At 36.6% G+C, this 27,832-nt stretch overlaps 1 protein-coding gene across 1 annotated transcript in view; it reads right to left on the bottom strand.

The window, feature by feature from the left end:
- LOC102866288 (leucine zipper protein 2-like) overlaps positions 1 to 27,832 on the bottom strand; it is a 675,146-nt gene that overhangs the window by 142,028 nt on the left and 505,286 nt on the right. The window contains 2 exon segments of the mRNA XM_006883771.1: positions 11,672 to 11,734; positions 21,734 to 21,796. Coding sequence (XP_006883833.1) covers positions 11,672 to 11,734; positions 21,734 to 21,796 — 126 coding nt within the window.

Raw genomic sequence — 27,832 nt, 5'->3', positions numbered from 1 at the left:
GTCTTTGATCTTTCCTATTTAATGCCTCAACTCCGTTCTTCACATGGTTTTTATATTCAAGTTGGCTAAAATCAAGGTCATATTTTGGTTTTTGTGGACTTTCTTCAACTTTGACTTCAACTTGTTCATGAGGAATTGATGATCTGTTCCACAGTCAGCACCTGGCCTGGTTTTGAATGCTGATATAGAGCTTCTTTAGCCATTCTTTCTATAGACATAGTCAATCTGATTCCTATACAGTACATCAGGTGAAGTCAATGGATATAGAAACAATCTGTGTTTTTTTAAAAAGGTGTTTGCTATGAATAGATCATTGAGTAGACAAAGTTCAAACATTCTGATTCCAGCCTCATTTCTTGACCCAATTCCATAATTTTCAACTACCCATCATTCTCTTTTGTTTTCAAATTTTGCATTTCATGCATTAATGATTATTACTGCTTCATTCATGCCTACTTGGTCAACTTCAGACTGCAGAATTGTTATAATTGCTCAATTTCTTCTTCATTAGTCTTCTTGTGGGCGTGTATATTTGGATAACAAATGTATTAACAGGTCTTCCTTGTGAGTATATGGATTGTGTACTTTCACTCACAGCATTGTACTTGAGATTAGAACTTGACATGGTCTTTATTGATTATGAATTCAACACCGTTATTACTCACTTTGTCATTTGCAGCCTAGTAGATTTTATAATAATCTGATTGAAAGTGGCCAATGCCAGTCCATCTCAACTTACTAATGCATTGAATGCTGACCTTTATACATTCTATACATCCATACTTTTTATATCCCATGTTCCAATTTCTAATGAATATTGACAATTTTTTCTCCTCATTTTCCAATATTTTACACTGTAGCGATCCTTCTTCTAGTGCTATGCCTAATAATGTCCCCCTGGATTATTCACAGGGTTTTCAGGGCTAGATTAGTTCACATGTGGATTGTCAAATCTTTTCCTTTGTCTAAGTTCTGCTAAAACCTGTCCACCATGGTTACCTGCTGGTAGTAAAATGCTGAGGGCACAGCAGCCAGTATTGCAGCAGCCAGCAAGCTACCTTTGTACAGTAACTGACAGACCAGTACTATACTCAGAAGAGCAAAGCATAAGGCTCAAAATACCACTATATAATAAAAAAATTTGTTTTATACATGGCAATAATAATGGCTAGATCATTATTTTCTTTAGTATCCAACAGCTGTCAAGTTGAGAAAGGCTGGTTTCTAAAGAAAATGCCAAAGAGCATAAATGCCATTTCTTAATCTGAGTAAAAGTAGAAATAGGTTATTCCACATATGTTGTTGTTGTTGTTGTTGTTATGTGCCATTGAGTCATATGCAACTCATAGCGACCCGGTCTATGTACAACAGCTATGAACATTGCTCTGTTCTGAGCCAACCTCATCGACTCTGACATGCCCACCCCCATTTCCCTAGTCACTGAGTCAATCCATCTCATCCAGTATCTTTTTCTCTTGTCCCTCCACCCTCCTGAGTATGACTCCCCTCTCCAAGGACTGGTCCCTCCTTGCAACATGCCCAAAGTATGTCAGACAGAGCTTCAAAATTTTTACCTCCAAGGTGCAGCCTGATTTCATCCTCTCTAGGATAAACAAGTTTGTTCTCCTATTAGTCCATGGTATATCAATACTCTTCTCCAGCACCACAACTCAAAGGCATTAATTTTCCTTCTATCATCCTTAGTCATTGTCCAGCTTTCTGATGCATAGCAACTAATTGCAAAGATCATGGCCTGAATAAGATGAACTCTAATCTCAAGATTGTCATCCTTGGTCTTCAGCACTCTGGAGAGGAGACGGCAGACTATCCCAATGCAATTCATTTTTTATTTCCTGGCTGCTGGCACCAAAATTCTTAATTGTGGAGCCAAGCAAATGAAGCTGTTAAGAATCTCAATCTCCTCATCATCTATCATGTTGTTGCCAATCGGCCTGGTGATGAGAATGATAAAATAATAAATCAGTATTTTTACAGAATAGCATATTTATATATAACAGAGTTGTTACAAATGCCTTTGAATTACACTGAGGAAGATTATTGGATGTATCATGGGTCATTAAAGGTCAATAATCCATGATGCTCCAACAAGTACTTCATTTTCAAATGGTCTGAAAAAAAAATCAACTTTCACATGAGTTCAGTCAATTGTGTAACCTATTCCTATACCAGGAGGCTAGACAATGAGCTTTAATTTGTCAGAAAGTGTGAAGATGGCACAGGATAGGACAGAGTTAAGATTCATAGGGTCGCTGTGGGTTATACTCTACTGGAAAACACCTAACAACAACAACATCATGATGTTGCCTCTCAGTACAATGGTGAGAATTTTTGTTTTCTTGATGTTGAGATGCAATCCATGGTGAAGGCTATAGTCTTTGAGCTTGTGCAGCAAGTGTTTTAAGACAAAGTGCAAATACATTTATGCTGATAGCTCCAATTTGCTGTTAAATCTTCAAGTACATATTATGGTAGTCTTAAGTAAACATGCCTCTAGGTCTTGGTTTTCTCACTGCAAAACGAATTCTGTATTCTCATAGAGCAACTAAAACAATATAAACATGGATAAACTATGTCATTTTAATTTTGTACCACATAGTCAGAACCAACTCATAGCTGACCCTCTGGTGGATTTTCAGAGGCAGTTAATCACACAGCTGGAGACTGCCCATCCTTCTACCACCCTTGGACCCACGTGCCTTCATTACTGTCATGCAGCTTCTTTCCACTAGGCCACCAGAGCTCCCATAATATCAAATATGTACAAAATTATGTAACTGGACCACACATTACTTGTAATAAGAGTCTTAATTCATTATTTTACCAAAAAGACTGATAGATATGTAACACTGTTTTATATATTTTATTATTTATGTAATGAATATAACACTTTTATTCCATAAGCAACAGAAATAATCACAAATCTAGTGCCATACCATAGAGAATAGACATGTCATAATTATCATGAAATAGAATTTATTCATTATTAATTTATTTATGGAATAAATTTGGAAGTCAATTTAATTTTAATCTCTTGGAAAACTGGGATACTAGAATATGAGTAGTTATTAGTGATGTTGTTGTTGTAATGTGCTGTCGAGTTGCCTGCAACTCATAACAGCTCTATGTACAACACCCTTAAACCCTGCTCTATCCTGTGCCAATCTTATTATTTCTGACACGCCTATACCCATTACCCCAGTGATTGAATCAATCCATTTCATCGAGACTCTTCCTCTCCTGCTCTGTCCCTCCACCCTCCCAAGCATAACCTCCAAGAACTGATCTCACCTTGCAACATGTACAGTGTGTCAAACAAAGCTTCAGACTCCTTGCCTCCAAGAAACAGCCTGATTTACCCTCTCCAGGACGGACTTGATTGTTCTAGCAGTTCATGGTATTTTCAATACTCTTATCCAGTACCACAGCTCAAAGGCATCAACTCTCCTATCATCCCTAGTCAATGCCTAGCTCTCTGATGCATAGGAAGTGATTCCAAAGACCATGGCCTTTTTCAGGCATACCCCAGTCTCCAGACTTGCATCGTCGCTCTTCAGTACTTTGGTGAGGTCTCTGACACCAGGCTTTCCCAAGGCAATTCATCCTTTAATTTTCTGGTTGCCTATTATCTGTTACCTGTAATGTTCATGGTCAGAGCAAAATGAATTCTCCATATATCCTGTAGCTAAGAATCTACAATGTAATCCCAAAGGATCACAGTTCAAATCCACCAGATGCTCTGTGGAAGAAAAATGGGCAATCTCCTCCCATGTAATTAAACTCCTTCTGAAAAAACCTGCTGGAGGGTCAGGTATGAGTCAATTCCAATTTGAAAATACTCACTAACAACTATAAAAAAAGTAAGAAAAGTAGGTAAGAAGTTTAGAGGAAATAAAATAAAACAAAACAGTAACAAAAAAAATAGGGAAATGAAGAGCCAGCTAAAATGGAAACCACAGGAAATAAGATAAAGTGGTACAAAAAGATTAGACACACATTAGATTGATAGTTCTGAGGAGATAGCACAATCTTTCCTCAGTTGTATAATATCTCAACAATCTTAGACAATTAATTTCTTCAGGTTTCATGTTATACATTCAGACATATTAGGCACACATATACAAGTTGATGACAGTGAGTGAATTTTAGTAAATAATTTACGGTATATCATACAGAAAAAAATAAATATACATGAGGATTATATAAGAAAGACAGGCAGAGAGATACAGAGCTTTTCTCCTCTAAATAAACATGTTGAAATAATTTATTTATATGGAAGTTGTAAAACTTCAGCAAAATTCCACCAGTATTTTATTTACATGTATAAATTCTAGAAATTTAATATTAAATTGGGATTTTTATTAAGTTTCACTTAAAAATCCCAATGTCAATTGTAAGGAACTCTGCTGGAACAATGCATTATGTGTCATAGTGCTAAGGGATAAACTGGCAGTTCAAATTCACAAGCTGCTCTGCCAGAAAAAGATGGCAGTCGTCTTCTGTAAACACTTAGAGGCTCAGAAACCCAGTGAGGTTCCCTGTAAATGGGAAACAACTTAATGGCAGCAGAAATGGTAGGTATCTGGAAGAATGTAAAATATCTTCGGCAGTGATGTGAAAAGAAATCCGTTTCTGCATAGTTCAAGAGATTTGTGGCTGAAAAGTACGATCAAGAATTTTTCTACTAATTCTGTATATGATCCTTAGGCTACAGAACTTGAAATTGTGTTCAGAGCTAATTAAGAATTTTAAATGGGCAATTTTGCAACTCTGCTTTTAAAAAAAGAGGAAATAAACCCCCCTAACCTAAACTATCTCTCATATAACAACTCAATAAAGAATTTAATAAGTAAGATAATAGGTGATAAGGAAGATTTATACAAATTGTTTGAAAACAAACACACACAAAATGCCCAAGAAAATTAAATTACTTGTATTTGAAAACAGTCAAGGTCCCCAACAATCCCTGGCATTATAAATTTTAAAAGTTTACAATCTCTCAAAACAGTAAAGCCTATTTTTCCTTTATTCAATGCTTATAAAATCAGTAATTTAACTAGTTTAATTATAAGAAACAGCATAAAAATCATAATTAAACACATTCTTTTCATTCTATTTCCAATTATAGGAAGGTAAAGAATTAGAAAACTGTTTAGAGTAACTGGTGCGAGCTGGTGTGTCAGGGAGCTGCAGCTACCATCCAAAGGCTAGGTTTTTCCGGTTCTAATCGGCCAGTAGTTCCACAGGCATAATGGGAGTGACGTCCTCCTTCCAATTTATAGCCTCTGAAAATCTGCTGGAGGGTCATCTTTGGGTTGGATCTAACCCCACACAAATGCATTTGAGTGTTTTTGGTTAAGTTAGGTTTGTGTTTTGTTGTGTGTGTGTATGTTTGTTTTGGGTGCTTGGTGTTTGTTTTTTTTTAAGTATTAAATGCATCGGTTGTGTTAACACTTTTCAAGAATAAACGATAACTATTAGATATAGATAGATAAATGATAGATATTTAATAAGAATGGACTCTCAATTAAAGATTAAAAAGGCCTCTTTTTTTTTAGCAGTATAAAGGCATGCCACACTTGTATACATTAAAAATATAAAGACAAACTAAACCCACAGTTGTCAAGTCGGAACTGAGTTGACTCTGCAGCAAGTTTTCAGAGACTGCATCATACAGGAGCGTGTCCATCCTTCCCCTGCAGAGCAGCTAGTGGATCCAAAATGCACATCTTTGGGTTGGCAGGATGATTCTCTATCACTAAGCCACACAAGACCATGTATATATACACATAAAGTTTTCAGCCTTCCTAATTGCCCAGCTTATGTGTGCATAGGAGGTGACTGGAAATACTATGGCTATTTTATTTCTTCAGTGTGACATCTTTGTTTTGTACACTTTAAAGATATATTTACATCAGAATTGTCCAATGCAAAATGAGTATATGACTGCATTTATAGTGGAAATACTAGTTGCTTACTTTTCAGCAATTATTCTCTTACTGTTTGTCTCAAAAAAGCCAAGTTTCCTCAACTGAGACTGAGAAAGCTAGGACTTCACTTTTGCATGAATGCGTGATTTAGTTTAAAAGAACTTTTAAAAAAATCTTCCTATTTTTTTTAAAAAAGTGGTTCTTGAGAACAAGTGTAATTCCTTTTCTTCTCTGACTTTGGATATAGTTTGGTTTAAATACAACACAAAACTTGAACAGCCATCTTGTTAAAACCTGAAATCAAGTCTGAGGGGAAAAAAAATCAGCAACTTATAGAAAGAGATATGGAGAAGCAGGAAAACAAAATAAAGAAGCACCTGGGCCCTGTTGTCACTATTGGGCACCTGAATTACTTAACAAAATTCTCTGGAGATGAAACCTTTTGTTATCTGAATTAACGAAAACCCTCCCACTTAGCAGTCAGTTGTTTGTTTTGAAGGAATCTATGTTAAAGTCATACTACTTTATACACATTCTTAAAGTTTATTAAATCATAAAACACTCTGTTTTCTTTTATAATTCTTACATAATTACTTTTCTCAAAGTGACATGAAAGTACAAGACTAAAACAATATGTCTCATTTTTAAGTTATCAATCTTTTTAAATAAATATTGGTTTAACTAATTTCTGGAAGTCTGGTAGAATGCTTTCTTAAGAAATTTCTCTGCTCACTAAAGCATCCATGAGCTTTTCCTCCAGAGGGAGATAAGCCTTCTCCTCCTAAAAAGACTTACAAGGGGAGGGCAGTAGCTAGGGGTCAGATTGACAGCAGTCATTGTTCTTCAGTCCCATCAAGTCCACTAGGATTCATAGCAACCCCATGAACGACGATTGAACTTTGTCTCATTTTGCGGCATTAGTAAGATCTCCATCACACTCCATTCCATTATCGTCACTGTGTCAGTCTATCTCATCTGAGGATCCTTCCCTGTTTCTGCTGACCTTTCCTAACATGGTGTCTTTTTCTCTCCTGGCAAAATGTGAAAATGATAAGAACTTCTACCAACATTGCTTCTAAGAAGACTTGTGGTTGCACTTCCTCCAAGAAAGATTTGCATGTTCTTTTCTACCCATGGTACTGTACTATTCTTCTCCAACACCATAATTCAAAGGCTTCTCTTCTTCTTCAGTCCTCTTTACTCATTAAATAATGACAAGGAAAAAGGACAACAGTGGCTTTTGAAAATTAATGATAGGACTTGTCAGTGTTGTTATTATGTGATGTCGAGTCACTTGAAACTCATAGCAACCCTATGTACAAGAGCCCTAAACTCTGCTCTATCCTGTACCAACCTCATTGTCTCTGACACACCTACTCCCACTACCCCAATCACTGGATTGATCCACCTTATCGAGGGTCTTTCTCTCCCGCTCTATCCCTCCTCTCTCCCAAACATGATGTCCCTCTCCAAGGACTGGTACCTTCCCTTCTTGCAACATGCCTAAAATATGTCAAACAAAGCTTCAAAATCCTTGACTCTAAGGAGCAACCCAGTTTCACTCTCTCCAGGATGAACCTGTTTGTTCTCTTAGTAGTCCACCACAGCTCAAAGGTATTGATTCTCTATCATTCCTAAACACTATTCAGCTCTCCAATGCATAGCACACAATTGCGAAGACTATAGCCTGGATCAAGTGCACCTTAGTCTCCAGCCTGATGTCATTGCTCTTCAGTACTCTGGAGAGGTCCCTGACAGCTGACTTTCCCAATGCAATTCATCTCTTGATTTCCTGGCTGCTGGTACCAAGAATGTTGACTGTGGAGCCAAGCAAACTAAAACTGTTAACTATCTCAATCTCTTCACCATCCATATTGATGATGCCAATTAGCCCAGTGGTGAGAATCTTTGTTTTCTTGATGTTGAGCTTCAATTTGTATTGAAGGCTGAAGTCCTTGTCCTTCTGCAGCAAGCTCTTCAGGTTCTCCTCAATTTTAGCAAGCAGGGTTGTGTCATCTGCTTAACACAGGTTGTTGATGAATCTTCCACCAATCCTTATTCCACATCCGTCCTCGTACAGCCCAGCATTATGGATGATCTGTTCTGCATACAGACTGAAAAGATATGGAGACAGAACGCATCCCTTTGAGATCCCTTGCCCATGTAGTATTTCCTTGCTCTGTTGTGACAAATACCTGTTGGTCCAATATAGGTTTCGCATAAGCACAAATGTTCTGGGATTCACATTCTTCTCAGAGTCAGCCACAGTTTGTTGTGATCCACACAGTCAAAAACCTTTGAAGCACAGTTATGTCAATGAAGCACAAACACACATTGCTGTTGTATTCTCTGCTTTCTGCCAAGATCCATCTAACATTAGCTATAATATCCCTAGTACCACGACCTCTTCCCAGCCGGCACATCTGGCAGTTCTCTGTTGACATGTTGCTCCAGTTGTTTTTGAATAATTTTCAGCAGAATCTTGCTTGCATGTGATATTACTGATATTGTTCAATAATTTTCACATTCTGTTGGGTCAATATTGATCTCTTCCAGTCAAGTGGCCAGCTGTCTGTCCTCCAGATTTCTTGGCACAACTTAGTGAGCACATCTAGGGCAGTGTCTGTTTGTTACAATACATCAATTGGTATGCTGTCAACTCCTGGAGCCTTGCTTTTTGCTAATTCTTTCAGAGCAACTTGACCTTCCTTCTTCATTACCACAGTCTCTTGCTCACACATCATTTCATGAAATTCTTCTGTGTCAGCCAATCCCTTCTGTTACAGTAACTTTGTATATTCCTTCCATCTTCTTTTAACACATTTTGGATCATTTAACACTCTACCCAAAGCATCTATTTAACAACTGGCATTTTCAAATGGAGTTAGATCACCTAGATTTACTGAAATTTCCTGTTCTCATCTCCAAATTTTTTCTTTCAAAAGGGTTGAATTTGAATTAAAATCTATATTCATAGATTTAAAAAAAAATCTTCATATGATCTTCTATTTTATATAACTTTCCTAGGCAAATACTTATTTATGAGCTCTAGAGAACGGGATTTGGGTTTATTGCAGTACTAATCGTTGTGCTATGGTTTTAAAGAAGGAGTACTGCCATCTCCTGACTGCCCAAAGAACAAATCTGGCTTAGAGAAGGTGCAGCCGGGGTATTTCTTAGAGATGAGGATGGGGAAGCTTTGTCTCACACACTTTGGCCATCTTGTTAGGAGGGGCTAGTTCTTGGAAAAAGAAAGCATGCTTGGAAAAGTTAGTGAAAGAGAGGAAGATCCTGAGGGAGGTGGATTGACACAGTGACTGTAACAATGGGCTCAAATATATCAGAGATGTAAGGAAGGCACAGGGGAAGGCAAGACTCCTCTTTGTTGCTCATACGATCACTATGAATTAGTACTTCACTCAGCGGCACCTAAGAAAAACAATCATCTCCTTAAGCTAAATTAATTCACTAAGGCAGTGGGTATTTTACTGCATATAAGAAAAATCCCCTCCCCTTTTGGTTTTATGAGTCTTAACTTTTTATTGCTAATGATCTCAAAAAGGTAAGGTCAGGGTAGGTGAAGGGTCAGTGAAATAGGGGAAGACCTTTGACAGGGTGGAGTGGCACAGTGACTATAGCAATGGGCTCAAACATATCAGAGATGTTGAAGACGGCACAGGATAGGGTAAGTTTTAGATATGTTATTTATAGGGTCACTATGAGTCTTTCTATAACAATAACAATAACAATGTTTAAATGAAGAAAAACTGAGCTCAACAATCTCAGCAAGAATGATTACAGAAAGTCAGTAAACATCTTTTCCTTTAACATCCCCTACCTCTCCCCCGTAGTAAGTAGTACGGATCTATGCTGCCAAGCAAAGGCACATAGTTGGACTTCACCAGCTGTTCTGTGGGAGATCAATGGGCACTCTCCTCCCATACAATTTACTGTCTGTGAAAACCTGTTGGGGAGTCAGTTATGGGTCAGTCCCTACTCGATGCTTCTTAACAACAACAACAACATCTATCACATTAACTAGCTAATGCTTATGAATTGATGTTCTGTAGGCATCGGTGAAAATTAGTCTTCTGTTTACTCAGGGTACTGGGAAATGTTTCCTAAGTGAAATCAGAAGGATGGCAAGAAACATTTTTTTTTAAAAAGCAGATTGAAAATGATCTTATGTTAATGTCTAGTGTAAAACGATGGTTTTGATGCTAACCTGGAAGTACAGAAGCTCAGGAGGAGAAATGAGCCATTCTTTTAGGAAAAATCATAGAATTTCAGGACTAGCAATACATTGGAGATTATTAGGACATTATAATCATAGATTAGGTTGATTATATAGTGAAAGCCCTTGTAAAAGAAAATATAACTAAAGTTGTTTCAGTTCCTTATTTATTCTAAGAGTATCATGTTCTATCATCCTAAACTTGGCAATGCAGATTTCCTACAAGAATAGCACTTAAAAGAGTTAGCATTTATCTTCTCTGCTTAAGGGGATAGAAAGGAAAGTCTATTAGTTTCAGATTACTGCTATAAAAATTACTAAAATTATTGGTTAGTTCTGGAAATGGGTACCAAAGTCAGAATCCATTTTATTAACTGTATGCAATATTGTGTCTGTTCATAAATAAATGGATTAATTAATATTTCCAGTTCTAAAATAAATATCTCCAAAAAGAAAGAAAAAAATACTAAAATTATATTGGATTAAAGCAGTATACTTTTTTTCCTTTTACAGTTCTGGAGGTGAGAAGCCTAAAATTAGTCTTGTTGTTATTGTTATGAACTTCAGAGTCAGAATAAACTCATAGCTGATACTCCAGTGGGTTTTCAGAGACAGCTAATTATGAGGGAAGAGATAGCCCACCTTTCTACCACCAGAACAACTGTTGGATTCAAACTGCTAGTTTTGGGGTTGGCGTCTCAAATCCTTATTACTCATCTAGAAAAAAAAAAACCCATCATGGTAACCGTAGGCCTGGTTCCTTTTCATTGCCATTATTTTCATTTAGAATCACTGTTTAGAATCACTTTCATTGCCATTCTCCCTCTTCCACGATTCTGTTATCATCAAATACATTTCTGCCCCACCACCTTGACAGTCTCTCTTTCAATGACCTTTGATAGTACATTTCGGATTTACTAGAATGATACAAAATAGTAGCCCCATTTTAAAATTCTTACTTCAATCAATGTCTGTAAAATCCCCTCAGAAATATAAATTGACATTCGTGGGTGTGAAAATTAGCATACACATGTATCTGGGTAGTCATTATTTAGTTTACCACATTATCCATAACCTTTCACTGGAAAGCTTTGAAAACAAAGTACCAGTAATGAAAAATGATTGAGAATAAGTCTGTGTAAAGACTCAATAATAAATAAATTTATACAGGGAGATCTGGAAGTGAGAAATGTAGACATTAGTGGGACTTAGTTACAATGTGCTTTACTCACCATAAATATTTCAACATTAAATTAGACAATTGAAGGTTCAAAGTGGGAATTATACCTGCCCTTGATTAAGAATCTACCCAGGAAATCAGAGTCACATTTATCTGCTTTATTTAAGGAGACAAGAAAATGCAAGAATCTTTCATGCCATAAAATCAAACTCTAATTTTGAGAAAGTTTTGGAAAAATTGGAAGTTACACTGAACAGTTACTTTAACATTGAGCTAACAAAATAGAGAGGAAGGGAGTAAGAATCTCACCTTAAATAGTAAATCCTTTTTCCCATAACGAAGCTCCTTCAGCTGGGCTTGGATTTTTTTTGACTGTAAAAGCAGAAACGTGGATTAGTACCTTACTTCATTTCTATTTCCAAAGTTGAAGATTTAGCTTCCAGCCTATCCACAAGTGATTTCTGTTGCCAAGCAAAAGAAGAGTCCAAACAATTTGGAAGTGAAACAAAACGCTTAATCTCTACTTTGGGAGTTGAACAACCAGACATCCTAAACAGGAAGACAAAACTGAAGTCTGTTCAAAGGGAGCACACTGTGAAAAAGGTACCATCTAAAGTGCTTATTATGTCTAACCTCATAGTTCAATCTTCCTTCTATGGCTAATAATCCAATTTTAAATGCTAACTATGTCTCTTGCAATGTGTGCCTCAATTTCACTGTTTAGCTTTTGTTTCTTCCTTTATTTCTTGGGATAGAAGTAAATTATATTGAAGTCTCAAGCCTGATAATTGTTGCGAGTAAAAAAGAAAGTGAATGTGATAAGAAGTCAACAAAGCAGCTACAATAATAAGATAAGATGTGTTCGCTCTTTAAGAGAATGGATTCTTAAGAAAGCCATTACAAATAGTAAATTTTTTAACTGAATTCTGGCTCAGTGTTTGGCCACTATCCTGGAACAGACTCTAGCATACCACAGAAGATGATCGTGTCTTCAATTCTCTAGAGGAGATATCACTGCACACCTTCTAACATAAAGATCTTATCCTTCTGTATATCTACATCTCAGATCCCAAGTCTTCATTCTCTGTTCAGGATTTATAACTTGCACAAATAGGTTGTTGAGACACTTGAAACTTTTTTAAAAGGAGTGAGACTGAAATAATGTAATCATTTTTTGGCAACTTCTTAAAATATATACTTAATGCAAAACACTGCAATATCTCTTAGGCATTAATTCAATGAAATGACAATGCATATAACAATTTGGATTGACATGGTGTTGGAAAAATGGGATCAAACCTAACAGCCATTGTAAACATGGTTCAGCATACAGAAGTGTTCTTCCTGTTTTACGTAGGGTTGCAATAAATAGGAGCAGGCTTGATGGCAACTAACACAAAATATACGAAAATTACAGTCATTTTTAGCAAAAACCTAAAACATATATGAATTAAATATTGAGTAGACAAGCCAATTTTGTTATATACATGAAATAGAATACTGATAAAACAACCCAGTGGTAGATGGAATTTGCTCAAGGACTTAAGAACCGTAAATGGCATAGCTGAGCCTCTACATCTTGAGGTTCATAACCTCTACACTATAATAGACAAAGTGCTAGTCTATAGGCTTTTTATTTTAAGAACTACCTTCCTTCTGTAACTTGATTGGTGCCACTATTAGAACCTCTACTCAGTATATTATTGCTTTTTAATTTTTGACTCATGTACTTTTAACTTGTTAGTTAAATTTGTGTCTTCTAGGCTGCAACACTTCCATGATACATCTTCAAGGATATGAACATGTATGGTTAAGCACAATTGATAACAGTGCATCTAAATTCCAAAATCAATCTCCATAATAGTCTATGTGTTTCCTACTGCCAAAGGGGCTCTTTAGAGTAGTGAGAGAAGACATTCACCCTGAAACCCACAGCGTCCCTTTTCAGCAGGAAGTAGCTAAGAGAATACGCCATCCCCTTTTCTTTATGAATCAGGGTGAAGTCTCTCTCAGGGAGGAGTGATAGGGAATGGCAAAGGGCACAGTGACAAAGGAGATTTAATCAGAACTGGCTTTGACAAGCACTGTGGCAATTGAATAATTAAAAGAGACATTCAGGACGGTGGGGGAAGAAGAACGAACTGGGGAGGAGGGTAGAGAAAACAGTGCAACAATGAATGAATGAAACCCCACCCCCCCCAAAAAAAAAGAAATAGAATACTGAAATAATCTCAAAAGGTTTTAAAAGAAAAAATTACATAAGTATGTAACATCATGAATTATAAAACATCATATTTATTCAGAGAAGCTTTATGCTAAAGGTTATCTATTATTTCTTTTACTTCATGTGATATGCAGAAAAAGGCAAAAAGACAGTGACAGAAATAAGAGCAGATTTGCCAGGTGATTGAAATGAAGGTGAGTCATCTGTGACTCATAGTGACCCTCTGTGCAGTAGCTCTGAACCCTGCCCTGTCCTGAGCCAGTCTCACTTTCTCCAAAAAACCTACCTCTATTACCTCAGCTACTGTGTCAATCCATCTCATTCAAGGTCTCCCTCTGCTGTGTAATCCCTCCACCCTTCCAAGCATGATGTTCTTCCCTAGGACTGGGCCCTCCCGGCAACATGTCCATAGAATGCAAGACAGAGCTTGCCTCCAAGGAGTAGCCTGGTTTCACACTCTCCATATAATGCACCACATTTCAAAGCCATCGATTCTTCTGTCAACTCTAATCACTGTCCATCTCTCTGATGCATAACAAGTAATTGTGAAGATAACAAGTAATTGTGAAGACCATGCTCTGAATTAGGTGCAACTTAGTTTCCAGATGGACATCATTGTTCTTAAGTATTTTAGAGATGTCTGTGACAGCAGCTTTCCCCAGAGCGATTCATCTTTTGATTTCTTGGCAGCTGATGCCAAGAGTGTGGATTGTGGATCTGAGCAAACTGAAATTAACTACCTCAATCTCTTCTCCATTGATCTTGGTGCTGTCAATTGACCAAGTGGTAGTAATCTTTGTCTTTATTGATGTTGAGATTCAGTCTATATTGGAGACTACAGTCCTTGACCTTCTGCAGCAAAATCTCACTGCAAGTCCTTCACAGTTTTGGGGAGTAGAATTGTGCCATCTGCATAACATAGGTTGTTGATGAGTCTTCCTCCAATCCTGATGCCACAACACTCCTCATAAAGTCCAGCCTCCTGACTGATCTGCTCTATATATAGATTGAAAAGTTATGGAGACATGACATATTTCTGACTCACTCCTTTCCTGATTTTGAATCAAGTAGTGTTTACTTACTCTGACAACTGCTTCCTGGTCCATGTGTAGGTTTCACAATCAATTTTTCTGGGGTTCCCTTTCTCCCCAAGGTTAGTCACAATTTGTTGTGATCCACACAGTCAAATACCTTGGCATAGTCAATGAAACACTGATAGACATCGCTCTGGTACACTTTGCTTTCAGTCAAGATCTATCTGACATTGGCGCTAACATCCCTATTAACATGTCTTTTTCTAGTACCCAGGCTGTATTTCTGGTAGTTCTCTGTGGATGTACTATTCTAGTCATATCTGGATAATCTTAAGAATAACTTTGTGTGCATGTTACAGCAGTGGTATTGTTTGATAGCCTCTACACTCTGTCAGGTCACCCTTATTTGGAATGAGAACAAATATGGAACACTTCCAGCCAATTGGCCCATAGATTTCCTGGCACAACTTGGAGAGCACATTCAGGGTAGCATCTATGTGTTAAAATGTGTCAATTGGTATTCCTTCAACTCCTGGGACCTGGTTTTTTACCAATTCCTTCAGAGCAGCTTGAATTTTCTCCTTCATCATCTTTACCTCTTGATTACATGTTGTTTAATGAAATTCTTTTGTGTCAGCCAATTATTTTTGGTATGCTGAGGCTTTACTCCTTCCATGTTCATTTAATGCTTTCTGGATCATTCATTATTCTTTACAAAATATCTTCAAGTATTGCAACTAGATGCTTGAATTTGTTCTACAGTTTCTTTTACTTCAGAAATATTGAGCAAGATTGGACATTTTGGATTTCTGACTCCAGTTCTTTGTATATTTCATCACAATACTTTGCTTTGTCTTTCTGAGCTATCCTTTGTATGTAGGTATTGAATGAAAATAGGTATCTGGGATGATAGAATTATTTATGTGTTGACTGTGGTTATTTTATGACTACATATGCCAAATAAACACTATCAAATTAAGCATTTAAATAGAATACATTTTTTTCTTGTATGTATATTTTTTCTCAATGAAACTCAATTAAAAACTGACCATAGTAGACTGTGAACACAAGATATTATTAGTAATATGATCAGATAATTTACATTATTATGATGAAAGTCATTGTCACAATTTATGCTAGAAGACTACTAATATTGAAAGGTAACGAAAGGTTTCTGAGAGCTTTTGTGGCTTAGTGAGAAGGAGTTGGTCTGCCCACTGAAAGACTCCTGGTATGAATCTATCAGTCGCTCCACAGGAGAAATATGGACAATCTCCTATGTTATTTACTGCCTCTGAAAATTGGCTAGAGGGTCACTTAGTCAATTCCTACTCAATGATACTTAAGAATAAAACCAGCAACGAAAGTTTACACACAGGTAAAATAAATCTTGAGCAGTGAACTGGGAATAGAAAGATGGGAGAGGTGAAAAAAAAAAGAAAATAAATTGTGGGAAATTAATAGTATAAAAAGAATTTGTTGAGATGTAGTTCATGACATTAATCAATTTTAATTTTTTAAAACAAAATGTCTATGAATGATCAAATGAAAATGCAAAATGATTTATAAATGTTCATTCAATAAAAAAGACAAAAGAATGGAAAGTTTTGAAAACCTTACAATTTTCCACAAATATATTGTGTATATGTTTTTTTTTGTTATGTGCCATTGGGTTGAGTACGACTCATAGTGGCCCTATGAATAGCAGATTTAATCCTTGTTCTATGCTTGCGATCCTCCTTATCTTTCATATCCTCAAGCCCATCACTGTGACAGCTCATTTCATTGAGGGTTTCCCTCTCTTTCATTGATGATGCACATTTCTAAAGCATGATATCCCCTTTCAAGGAAAAACCTTTCCTAACAACATGTCCAGAGCATGAGAGAAAGTTTCACCAACTTGGCTTCAAGAAGTACTCTTGTTGAACTTTCTCTAGACATATCTGGTTGAGTTCTTTTTTGTTGTGTTTTTTGTTTTGTTTTTGGCAGTCCATGTAGTACTTGGTATGCTTCTTTAACTAAAAGGCATCAATTCATTTATTATCTTTACTCATTTTTCAGTTCTTAGATGCATAGCAAGTGACTGAAAAGACAGTGGCCTGAATCAGCTGCACCTTGGTATTCAAATTGCTGTCATTCTTCCTCAGGACTTCGAAGATGTCCCTGACCACGGACTTGCCCATTGAAAGAGATCTTTGATTTCTTGACTTCTGGTGCCAAAGGTGCTGACTGACTGTCGATCTCAGAAAGTCTAAACTGTCAACAATTTCAATCTTTTCTCTACTTATGATATTGGCTATTGGCTTGCTGGTGAGAATTTTTGTCTTTTTATTTTATTGATGATGAGATTTAATTCACATTGAAGGCTTATAGTCCTTGATGTTCTATAGCAAGAGCTTCAAGTCCTCCTCACTTTCAGTAAAGCAAGCTTGGGTCATTTGCAAACATAGGTTGTAGATGAGTCTTCCTCAACATGATGTCACAATCTTCTTCCTAGATTACATGCTTGGTCAGCATACCCACTGGCTAGGTATAAAGAAAGAATTGTGTATGTAGATTATGTATACAGAAGTCTTTCATTGGTTCACCTGCAAAAGCAGTATGACTAATTCCCTACTGTATTCAGAACACATGTAACCAAGCTATATAAGTAGAGTTGCCTATGAGAGTGGTCAGGTTTGTGGATATCCTCATACTAAAATCAGCATCTAGTAAGAGACTCCAGTTATTACAGTTATTATGTGCATCTGGTCAGAATTAACCCAAGGCTGATCTTTCAGGTTTCCAGAGGCTGCAAACACACTGTAGGAGATTGTTCATCTTTCTCAGGCAGAGGAGCTGGTGGATTTGAAACACATGTCTCGAGTCAGGAGACCAACTCCTTCCTTCTCGCTACTAGAAATTTGGAAAACGGTGTGAATGATGCACCATTGCATGATCTCTAATGTCAGGAACATAATTTGGTTTTAGGGGTTTGGGGTGTTTCTACAGACACCCCTCTTGTGAGTCATCTAGATTTCCAGAACTATTCAATCAACAGGATAGTAAGAAAGAACAAAAATTAAGCAAGGTGCAATGCAAGGAGAGAAGAATTAAGAAATATGGAGAGGGAAGGAAGCAGGAAATGTAGGGTGGCAGGAAAAGAGGAGGGGAAGAAGAAAAGGAAAGTGGGAAGGAGGAACTGAAAGAAAAGGAAGAGGGGGAACTGAAGAGAGAGGGGAGGAGAAAGGAGCAGGAGAAGCGAAGGATAAAAGCAAGAAATAATGGCTCGGACAGTCATTGTGCTTAATACACTTTAATTCTGTACTTCCAGACTTTGTATTTGGTTATAAAACTAGTTAATGAATTCTATAACAGGCCCCTCTTTTACTTGAAATTAATAGTGAAAGTTAAACATATAATGCATAAGGAATATCTCTAAAGAGGGCCAAAGTGGTATATACAGTGCCTTTTTAAAAATAAAAACCTTACACTAGAGACCTCAAGTCTTTGAATTTATACATCCACTACAAAACTCTGCTATTACAGCTCTTCCTTCCTCTCAGACAGTTTCCCAAGTGACCTCATGGAATGAGATTTCAGATATAGTGTCTGTCTTATCAACTTTATCTCAAGACATTTCCTAGTTGATAGGACTATCATTATTTCTTACCTACTGATTTCAGAAGGACCATTTCCATCATTTTTTGCAATTTCAAATGAACAGTTGATTGGCATTTCCTCCCTGCTGTTCCAATCTGCTGTCCAAGGCTCATTTACAGCCAGTAAAGTCTGACAGCCTTACATTCTCACTTCTTTTTTTCCCTTTCCAAATTAATATTGACTGCTTGGATGGAAGAGATTAAGAATGCACAAGAATGATATTTTCAATTGTTTCTAGTCTCTTCATAAGGGGCATGAGCAGGAAAGGATAAAGACACCTAGTATTGCACCACATTTTCTAATATATGTAGGGAGATTCCTGAAATTATGTTCCGTCTTTTTGTTTGTTTTAAAAAAAATATTATAGAGCTAAAAAAATTATTGTAAAGTTATTAAGTAAAGAATAGTTTCCACATTTTGTTATTTTTATTTGGGTAGGGAGGAAGTTTCTTTGCTATTAAATCTGATACCATTGCTGACATAACTTCCATGCGTTTCAACCATCATAACTTAAGTTTCTGCCCACTTTGTATGTGCCTTTCATTCACCATTTATCATTTATTAACCCTGTCCACTTAGTTTTTTCCTAAGCAGGATTGGCATCCACTTCCTAAATAACATGCCTTTGGAAACTCTATGAACTTTGATAAATGACAATAGTTATAGAAAGACTTCAGGTCTTTTGTTCATAGGATCACTATGAGTTGTGCTCGACTAGACAGCAGTCAACAACAACATGCATTTAAAATTTTGACAATAAATACAGATACCAAAAAAAGAATCAATGACTTTAAACTGTGGTGTTGGTAAAGGATACTGAATATTTGATGGCCTGTCAAAAGAACATACAAGTCTGTCTCATATAAAGCACAATCAATGTGTTTAAAAGAAACAAGAATGGTGAGACTTCACCTTACATACTTTGGACATGTTATTCTATGAGGCCCAGTCTTGGAAAAAAGTTATTATGCTGGGAAAACTAGAAGGTGAGAGAAGAAAGGAAAACCCCTGACAAGATGGATGGCAGAATGACTGCAATAATAGACTTGAATAAATTAGAGATAATGAGGATAACACGGGATAGCGAAGTTTTGATCTTTTTTTTTTTCTTTTCCCCTCAGAGTCTCTGTGAGTCAGAATGGACTTGAGAGTCCATCAACATAGTATATCTCTTGATTTACATAAATTATGACATATTTTTTAATTTAAAGAAAGAACTGACTTGAACTATTTTAAATATTCATTTTAATTGTTCATGTTGTCATGTGCTAAAGAGTCAGAACCACCCCAAGGCTGACCCTGCAGTGGGTTTGCAGAGGCAGTAAACCACATGGGAGGAGACTGCATCCTCCCACAGAGCAGTGCCGTGTGTTCAGAAGAGGTGCCTTGAGTTATGCCCAATAGACAGAATAGCTTTGAATTTTTTATTCAAACTAGATTCAAGATTAAAACAAATCATTATATTATGTATACTTCACTTAAGTCTGACAAAATACTGGATATCATTTTCACATTAAATTACCTTGAACAGTTAGATTTTATGAGTTTTGCTATGATCTTAAAAAGAATTTCTAACATTTTATCTGCTAGTAATTAATTATTTCTCTTCAATGTGCATTACTTACTTGTTCTCATTTTAAGTGAATTAAAAAGATAAAATGCCCTGTCCAGATTTCATGATAGAATATGAACAGTAAAAATAAATTCTTTCTGAATGAGGGCATCTCTTTTTGTAGTGCTTATTAACTGATACTTTGACTGATTGCTTTTAGTTACTTAACCACATTTTAAAAATGAATGTAGTTAAGATATCATTATATCAAAGTATATTATTTCATTTTACTCTATGAGTGAATCTATATGCAATTGGAGATTAACAGTGATAAGATTTTCATAGCAAGGTGATATGATAATTGTACAATGAAGAATTTTAAAATGAAGGATTATAGAGATGGAGAAAGTAGTTGAATATTATTTAACTAGCTTAATATGTCTAATTTCCACTTCCATAATAGCTTGCCTCCAGAGACCCTATGAACCTGGAGAGAGGATGAAAGACACCCAAGCGTTGAGGACTCTCCTTCATAAGGTCACTATGAACAACAACAACAACAACAACATGTCTAATTTAGTAGACCATAATTTGCCCTATTCCTCCTTTGGTGTTTAAATAACATTGCTTTCAAGAAATAGTAACGGTAGTGATGTAAGACTACTGCATTCATAGAAGCTTCTACTGACTTCCATGTTCTTCTTTGGCAAATTAAAATACTTATAACTCCTTTAAATCAGTAATATTTATTTTTTTCATCTCTGAATAGCAAAATATTAGAGCAATCTATAGAAAAGATATGTATGTGATTTTATTTTTATTTTCTACTAGTTTATTTACAAAATTCAAATACATTTTTACATTTACATTTATGTGAATTTAAATATTAAAACTACATGTGAACATTAAAAGACAATTACTTTGTTATGAGAAATAGTGAATTATATAAAGACATTTGCTACCATATTTTTTGTAGTGTTGATATGACCAAAATAACCCCTCCCACACTTCCTTGAATGTCAAACTCCATATTCATTCTATAAATGAATAAAGATATAAGGTAAATGAATAAATTATCATGCACGTATTACAATGCATTTCAATGTTAACAAGCACAAAAACAAAACATCTAGGAATTCATTAAAGCCCATGTAAAAGTAATATGTCCTCCAAAGCATTGAGAAGTAGAGGAAATAGAAATCTCTCCTGAATACAAAGCTAAAAAATGGAAATAAAGCCAGAGTTTTCTTATTCTAACCACTCCAGATACCTACCACCTGCACTGAGACACTCTTCTTTTATCTACAGGAGTGTTAGGGAGGCTCTAGGAACAGTGGAAAATTTCAGAATAACTTGTCTGTTTCTATTCAAATTATCATCAGATGATCTTCACCTCTTGTGACAAATGATCAGGAACTGGCCAAACCACATTATTATTATTGTTATTATCATAATTATTATTATTAAAAACACACTAAAAAAAGAAAAGAAAAGGAGACTCTTCTTTCTCTCCCAATAACAAATTGGGAAAACAAGGGAAACAGAAGAAGCCTAATAACATCTCAAATTACAAATTATTTGCTCTGATTTTCCAATTTATGAGACATCAACCTTTAGTTTGTACGTACCTAAATTTTAATTTCTTAAGTAATATTATTCTAACTAGTCAGAGGATCACATTTAAGCATGCAGAATCCACCAGTCTGTGGATGAAAGATGCGTTGTCCACTCCTACACGATTTAATCCTCTGAAAACACACTGGAGGTTCAGCTCTGCATTTCAAATCTATGACACATAACAACTATTACTTTTAGACTTGATCCAAACATCTGGGCTAACAAGCCCCCGATAAAACCTAAACAATCCAAAACTGATATTGTTTTTATCCATTTGAAATTAGAAGAGAAAATTGACTCACCTCTTCTGCATGGATACCACACAGCTTGCTTCCTGACAAGAGTTTGTTTTTCAAGCTTTTATTCTAAGGAAAAAAGTATAATATAATTATTTAATATTTATAAAATATTAAGAATTTCTTAAGTATATAAGCATCACTGCTTGATGCTTTTATCACGTGAGACTATTGTGACATGAGTTTATATAAAACTGACTTCACTATATGTTGAAAAACATTGCCTTTTATCCATTACTATTTTTATTAATTGGCCATTAACCAAAGACAAAAATTTATTCAGTCCTCAGAGCATGTCTGGGTTTTTTTTTTCTTTTTAAAAAGGTTGTTTATCTAATTTTTAACATCTTTTATTATGTTTAAATGTAATTTGTAAGAACAATCTGAGTTTAAAATTTGTAGTAGGTGTTTATTTCTTAAAGTACCCTGCAAACGGCAACATTAAATCCTACCACCTTCTGAATTCTGGTCATTTCACACTCAAATGTAACATAGCCACAGACATCCCAGGGAATCTTCATTTCCTTTGAAAACTGTGCTTGGAAAGAATTCACAGCAACCAAAAAGTGAGCCATTCAAATCTACCAGTAGTTACTAGTGAAAAATTTAGAGAGTCTTCTTTAAAAGTGGGTGTGACACTGGAGGACATTATGCTGAGTGAAATATCTCCATCACAAAAGGACAAATAATGCATAGTGCCACTGTTGTAAATGGGACTGACATCAGGGTTGGCGAGAGACTGAGAAAGATGGGATAAATTATGCATACTGCATTGAAGCATATGAGAGGTATTATTATCATGACAGGAGTCCAAAATGAAGGCTACATAGAGAAGTAGACTTGGGGAAAGTGATTATATAACAAGAAAAGAACTTTACTTTTCAAAGAGAAAAGTGAACTGAGGGAGAGGGGTGGGCAAAGATAAAAGTTCAGCAGTGAATGCAAAATCCCAAGTTTACAATACTTTCATTAACATTAATAATAAAAATATGTATTGTCATTGAGGGTTGTTATGAGCCAGAAACAATGGGAGTTGACTGCAGTGTTTTTGTTGCACTTTTTCTACACGCACAAATATGTATATACACATGAATAAATAAGTACATATCTATCTATCTATATGTTAATACTCAGATGATGAAGACTCATTTGATGAAATAGTCAAAGACTTCTACATACTGAGATGCTGTCCTTTCTCCAAGTCAAATTTAAGGGTGCTCTCTCTTCTGGGCCTGAGGTCAGACTGATCTGGTAAATCTTAGAAGCTCTTATAATTAATCTTGATTCAGAAACAATATTTTTTCTTCTAATATAAAGTCATTTATTCTTAATCACCTACGTATAAAGATAGATAGTTAGATAGATTAGATAGATACATAGATAGATAGACAGATAGACAGACAGACAAATAGATAGATACATAGATAGATATAGGTACTTATTCATGTGCATATACATATTTGTACATATTTGGAAGCAGGAAGGGAGTCCACTTCCTAAACAATTTTCCTCCAGAAACTCTATGAACATTGATAAATGTCTATTGTTGTAGAAGGGCTTTAGGCCTTTTGTTCATAGGGTCACTATGAGTCGTACTCTACTCAATGGCAATCAACAACAACCACCACCACCACCATCACCATATTTGTGTGTGTATACAAACAACAACAAAAAAATTGCAGTCATATTGTTTCTGACTCTTTGTTATGTGCTGTCGAGTCATGTGCAACTAATAGTGACCTTATGTACAAGAGCCCTAAACCCTGCTCTATCCTGTGCCAACCTCATTTTCTCTGACACACCTACTCCCACTACCTTAATCACTAATTCGATCCATCTCATCGAGGGTCTTCCTCTCCTGTGCTGTCCCTCCACTCTCCCCAAAATGATGTCCCTCTTCAAGGACCAGTCCCTCCTTGCAACATGCCCAAAGTATGTCAGACGAAGCTTCGGAATCCTTGACTCCAAGGAGCAGCCCAGCTTCACCCTCTCCAGGACAAACCTGTTTGTTCTCCTAGCAGTCCATGGTAAATTCAACACTCTTCTCCAGCACCACAGCTCAAAGGCATCAAGTCTCTTTCTATCATTCCAAGTCACTGTCCAGCTCTCCAATGCATAGCATGCAATTGCAAAGACTGTATAGCCCGCAAATCCGACTTACAAAGTTACAAATATTTATGAGAGAAGACTGCCCATCCTTATTCCAAGTAACTACTGGTGGATTAGAATTACTCACTTTCTGGGTTTTGTTGTTATTTAAGAGTCAGGACTGACCCGTAGCTAACCCGACTCACCTGTAGTCAACCCTTCAGAGGGTTTTTAGAGGCAATAAATAGCAAGAAGCTATATCCCAAAGTCATGCAGTTCAGCCCCACTAGAAGGGCAATCTCCTCCCATGTGATTAACTGACTCAGAAAACATGCTGGATAATCAGCAATAGGTTAGTTCCAACTTGATGTTACACAACACCACCACCACAAATAACATAGGAGAGGATTGCCCTTCTTTCTCTTACAGAACAGTTGCATAATTTTATGATGGTAGCTCAAAATCATTACCACTAAGCTACCAAAAGACCATTTTTATTAGCAGCCCCAAACAGTATGCACTTTGCAACTAGTTCTTCTGTGTATGTGCACACTTTTTTTGTGTATACATTTATGCATTTGTCTGTGTCTTCAGGTGCTCTTGAATTGACTGTGACTCATAGTGAGTCCAAGTATGTAAGATAAAGAAGTCGGTACACTTGGTACCAACAGTCAGGAGATCAGGAGGTCTATTGCAGTGGGAAAGTCAGCTGTCAGAGACCCCTCCAAATCACTGAGGATGAAAGATATCTGCTTGAAGACTAAAGTGTTCCAGATGTAGGCCACAATGTTTTCAATCACTTGCCATGCTTCTGAGAACTGCACAATGTTTAAAGATGACAAAAGAAGAATCAATGCCTTTGAGCTGTCTTGTTGGAGGACTGTACTGAATATCCATGGATTTCCAAAAGAACAAACAGGTATGTCTTGGAGAAAGTATAGCCTAAAGAAAGTACTTGTTGGAGGCAAACATGGCAAAGCTTTGTACACGTGCATTGGGCACCTTTGCCTAAGAGATGCTAGTCTTTGGAAAGGGACATCACTCTTGGCAAGGTGGAGAGACAACAAAAGAGTGAAAGACAGTCAACACGTTGGATTGACACAGTGACTTGAGCAACAGGCTCCATACGTCAGAGATGGGGAGAATGGCACAGATAAGTCAGTGTTCAGATCTGTTGTTCACAGGATTGAGTATGAGTCATAACGGACTTGACGGCGCATAACAACAACAACATAGAAACTCCATGTGTTTAGAATAAGACTTTCACTGACTGATTTCTCAGTAGGAGCTCTCCAGGTCTTTCTTCCTAGACACATCCAAGTGGCCTTGAAATAAGACTTAGGTTAACACTCAAGTGAGTAAACATTTATATCATTTAGGAATTCCAACACTTCTATCTCAGTACACCCAAAATTTTTTCTCTGTTTTTCAGGGAAGTTATTGAGCTAAATAACTCTTTACTAATTTTGTAAAACACACAGAATTTAGATCCCTTGATAGCTCCAGATGAACCAAATATGCACTATGAAAGCATGTCTCATACCTAGTGACTCTATAGAGACTCAGTGCGATGGATGAGCTATTGAGTAACATTTTATGCAGAGTAAATGAATAAATGACTGTATGAATACATAAAATTTAAGAGCTCTTCACTCACAATTCCCACCTGCTTTTGTACATCTTTCCCAATTTTGTTTCTTACCATGCAGTAAAGAGATGCAGCTGCCCCTCTTTGAAAAAAGTCTTTATTTTTCCCCTTTAACTAATAGCTGAAATTCCAAAAAGCACATTTAGAATTTCCATACCATGAAGTGTATTACACATGGGGAGAAAATTATCTTGAATTATTCAAATAATATCTTTCTGCAAATATTTGTACTCAAGGCACATGGTTAGGATTTTTTTTAAAGAGAACGAAATACATATTGTTTCTAAATTTGCAGTAGCAAGAAGCTGCGCTGCAATCTGAAGGGCACCCAGTTCGAGGCCATCAACTGCTCTGGGGGAGAAGGATGAGCAATCTCCTCCCATTCGACTAACCGCCTCTGAAAACCTGCCAGAAGGTCAGCTTTGAGTTGGTTCCAACTCGAAAATACACAACAACAACAACAACTTGAAAATAGACTTCATGGAACCTAACAACAAAATAATAACGAGTACAATGAAGACATACACTGCTAAAACTAACTCAGTTGTGTTTCTCATGTAGTAGGGTAAAAATATTTAACAAAGAAAGAAAACTGGGTGAAATACTAATTTGAGGACTAAAGTGGACAAATCATTCATATCTAATAACTTGAAGTTATTAGAGTTGTTGTCATTTTTGGGTGTCTTTTACTCAACTATGATGCATAGCAATCCCATGAACAACACATCTAAACTCTGTCCATACCTATACCATCCTCACAAACTCTATTATACCTCATCACATTGTCACCATGTTAACTCTCCCGTTGGGGATCTTCCTTCCTCCTTTCTTTCACTGCCTACCAGGATGATGTCCTTTTCCAAAAAATGGCCCCTCCCAACAACATGTGTGTGGCATTAGAATTTAAAGGAGACATAGTAACAATTTGCAGATAGCTTTATTTGCTGAAAATAAAGATTTGGGCTAAGAATTGAAGGATTACATTCAAATATAAAGAAAACAAAATTCCCACAATTGGACCAATAAGTAACATTATGAGTTTGTTGCTGTCGTTGTTATGTGCCATCAATTAGCCTGTGACATGTAGTGACCCCTTCTATGTTCAATAGTTCTGAACCTGCCCTATACTGAGCCAATCTCATTATTTCTGACAGACTGCCATTTTTCCAGTCACTAAATTAATATAATCCTGGGTCTTCCTGCCCTGCACTGTCCCTTCTTCCTTCCAAGTATGATGTCCGCCTCCAAGAACTTGTCCCTCCTGACTATGTGCCCAAAGTCTGTTGAGATGGATATTTAAAAGTCTTGCTTACAGCAAGCAGCTTGGTTTCACCCTCTCTAGGACAGACCTGTTTATTTTCCTTGCAGTCCACAGTATATTCAACACTCTTCTCCAGCAACAAAACTCAAAGGGATGAATTGTTCTTCTATCAACATTAGTCATTGTCCAGCTCTCTGACACATAATATGTAACTGCAAAGACCATGGCCTGTATCAGGTGCATCTTTGTCCCCAGACTGACAACGTTGCTCTTCAATACTCTAAATAGGTCCCTGACAGCAGACTTTCCCAGTGAAATTTATCTTGATTTCTTGACTGCCAGTGCCAAGAGTGTTGATGTGGAACCAAGCAAAAAAGGCATTGTTAACAATCTCAATCTCTTCTCAGTCTATTATGAAGCTGCCAACTGACCCACTGGTAAGAATTTTGTTTTCTTGATGTTGAATTTCAATACATATTGAAGACTACAGTTAGTAGCGAATAACTCATGTCCTCATGTCCTTCTCAGTTTCAGCAAGCAAGGTTGTGTCATCTACAAAGTGCAGGCTCTTGATGAGTCTTCCTCTAAGCCTCCCAAATTATCTGTTCCACATATAGACTGAAAAAGTATGGAGATAGGATGTATCCCTGAAGCATCCCTCTCCTGATCCTGAATGATTCAGGGTTTTCCTGCTCTGATCTGACCACTGCTTCCTGATCCAAATTTAGGTTTTTCATGAGCACACTTAAGTGTAATCGAATTCCAATTCTTCTCACGGTTAGCCAAAATTTATTGTAATTCACAAAATCACTTTGCATTGTCAATTAAATATAGACATTCCTCTGGCACTCTCTGCTTTCTGCCAAGATCCATCTAAGATTGGCTCTGATGTCTCTAGCATCACGGCCCCTACTAAACCTAGCTTACACATGGCAGTTCTCTGTTGATGTATTATTTCAGTTATTTTTTTAATAATATCCAGCAGGATCTTGCTGGTATGTGGTATTAGTGATATTGTTCGATAATTTCTGCACTCTTCTGGGTAACCTTTTTTTAAAAAAATGGAAATAAATATAGATATCTTCTAGTCAGTTGACCAGGTAGTTGT

Source organism: Elephantulus edwardii, unplaced genomic scaffold (genome assembly GCF_000299155.1).
Source record: "Elephantulus edwardii isolate Elephantulus edwardi_28Jun2011 unplaced genomic scaffold, EleEdw1.0 scaffold00029, whole genome shotgun sequence".
Taxonomy (NCBI): Eukaryota; Metazoa; Chordata; class Mammalia; order Macroscelidea; family Macroscelididae; genus Elephantulus; species Elephantulus edwardii.
This window is presented reverse-complemented; position numbering and strand designations above follow the sequence as displayed.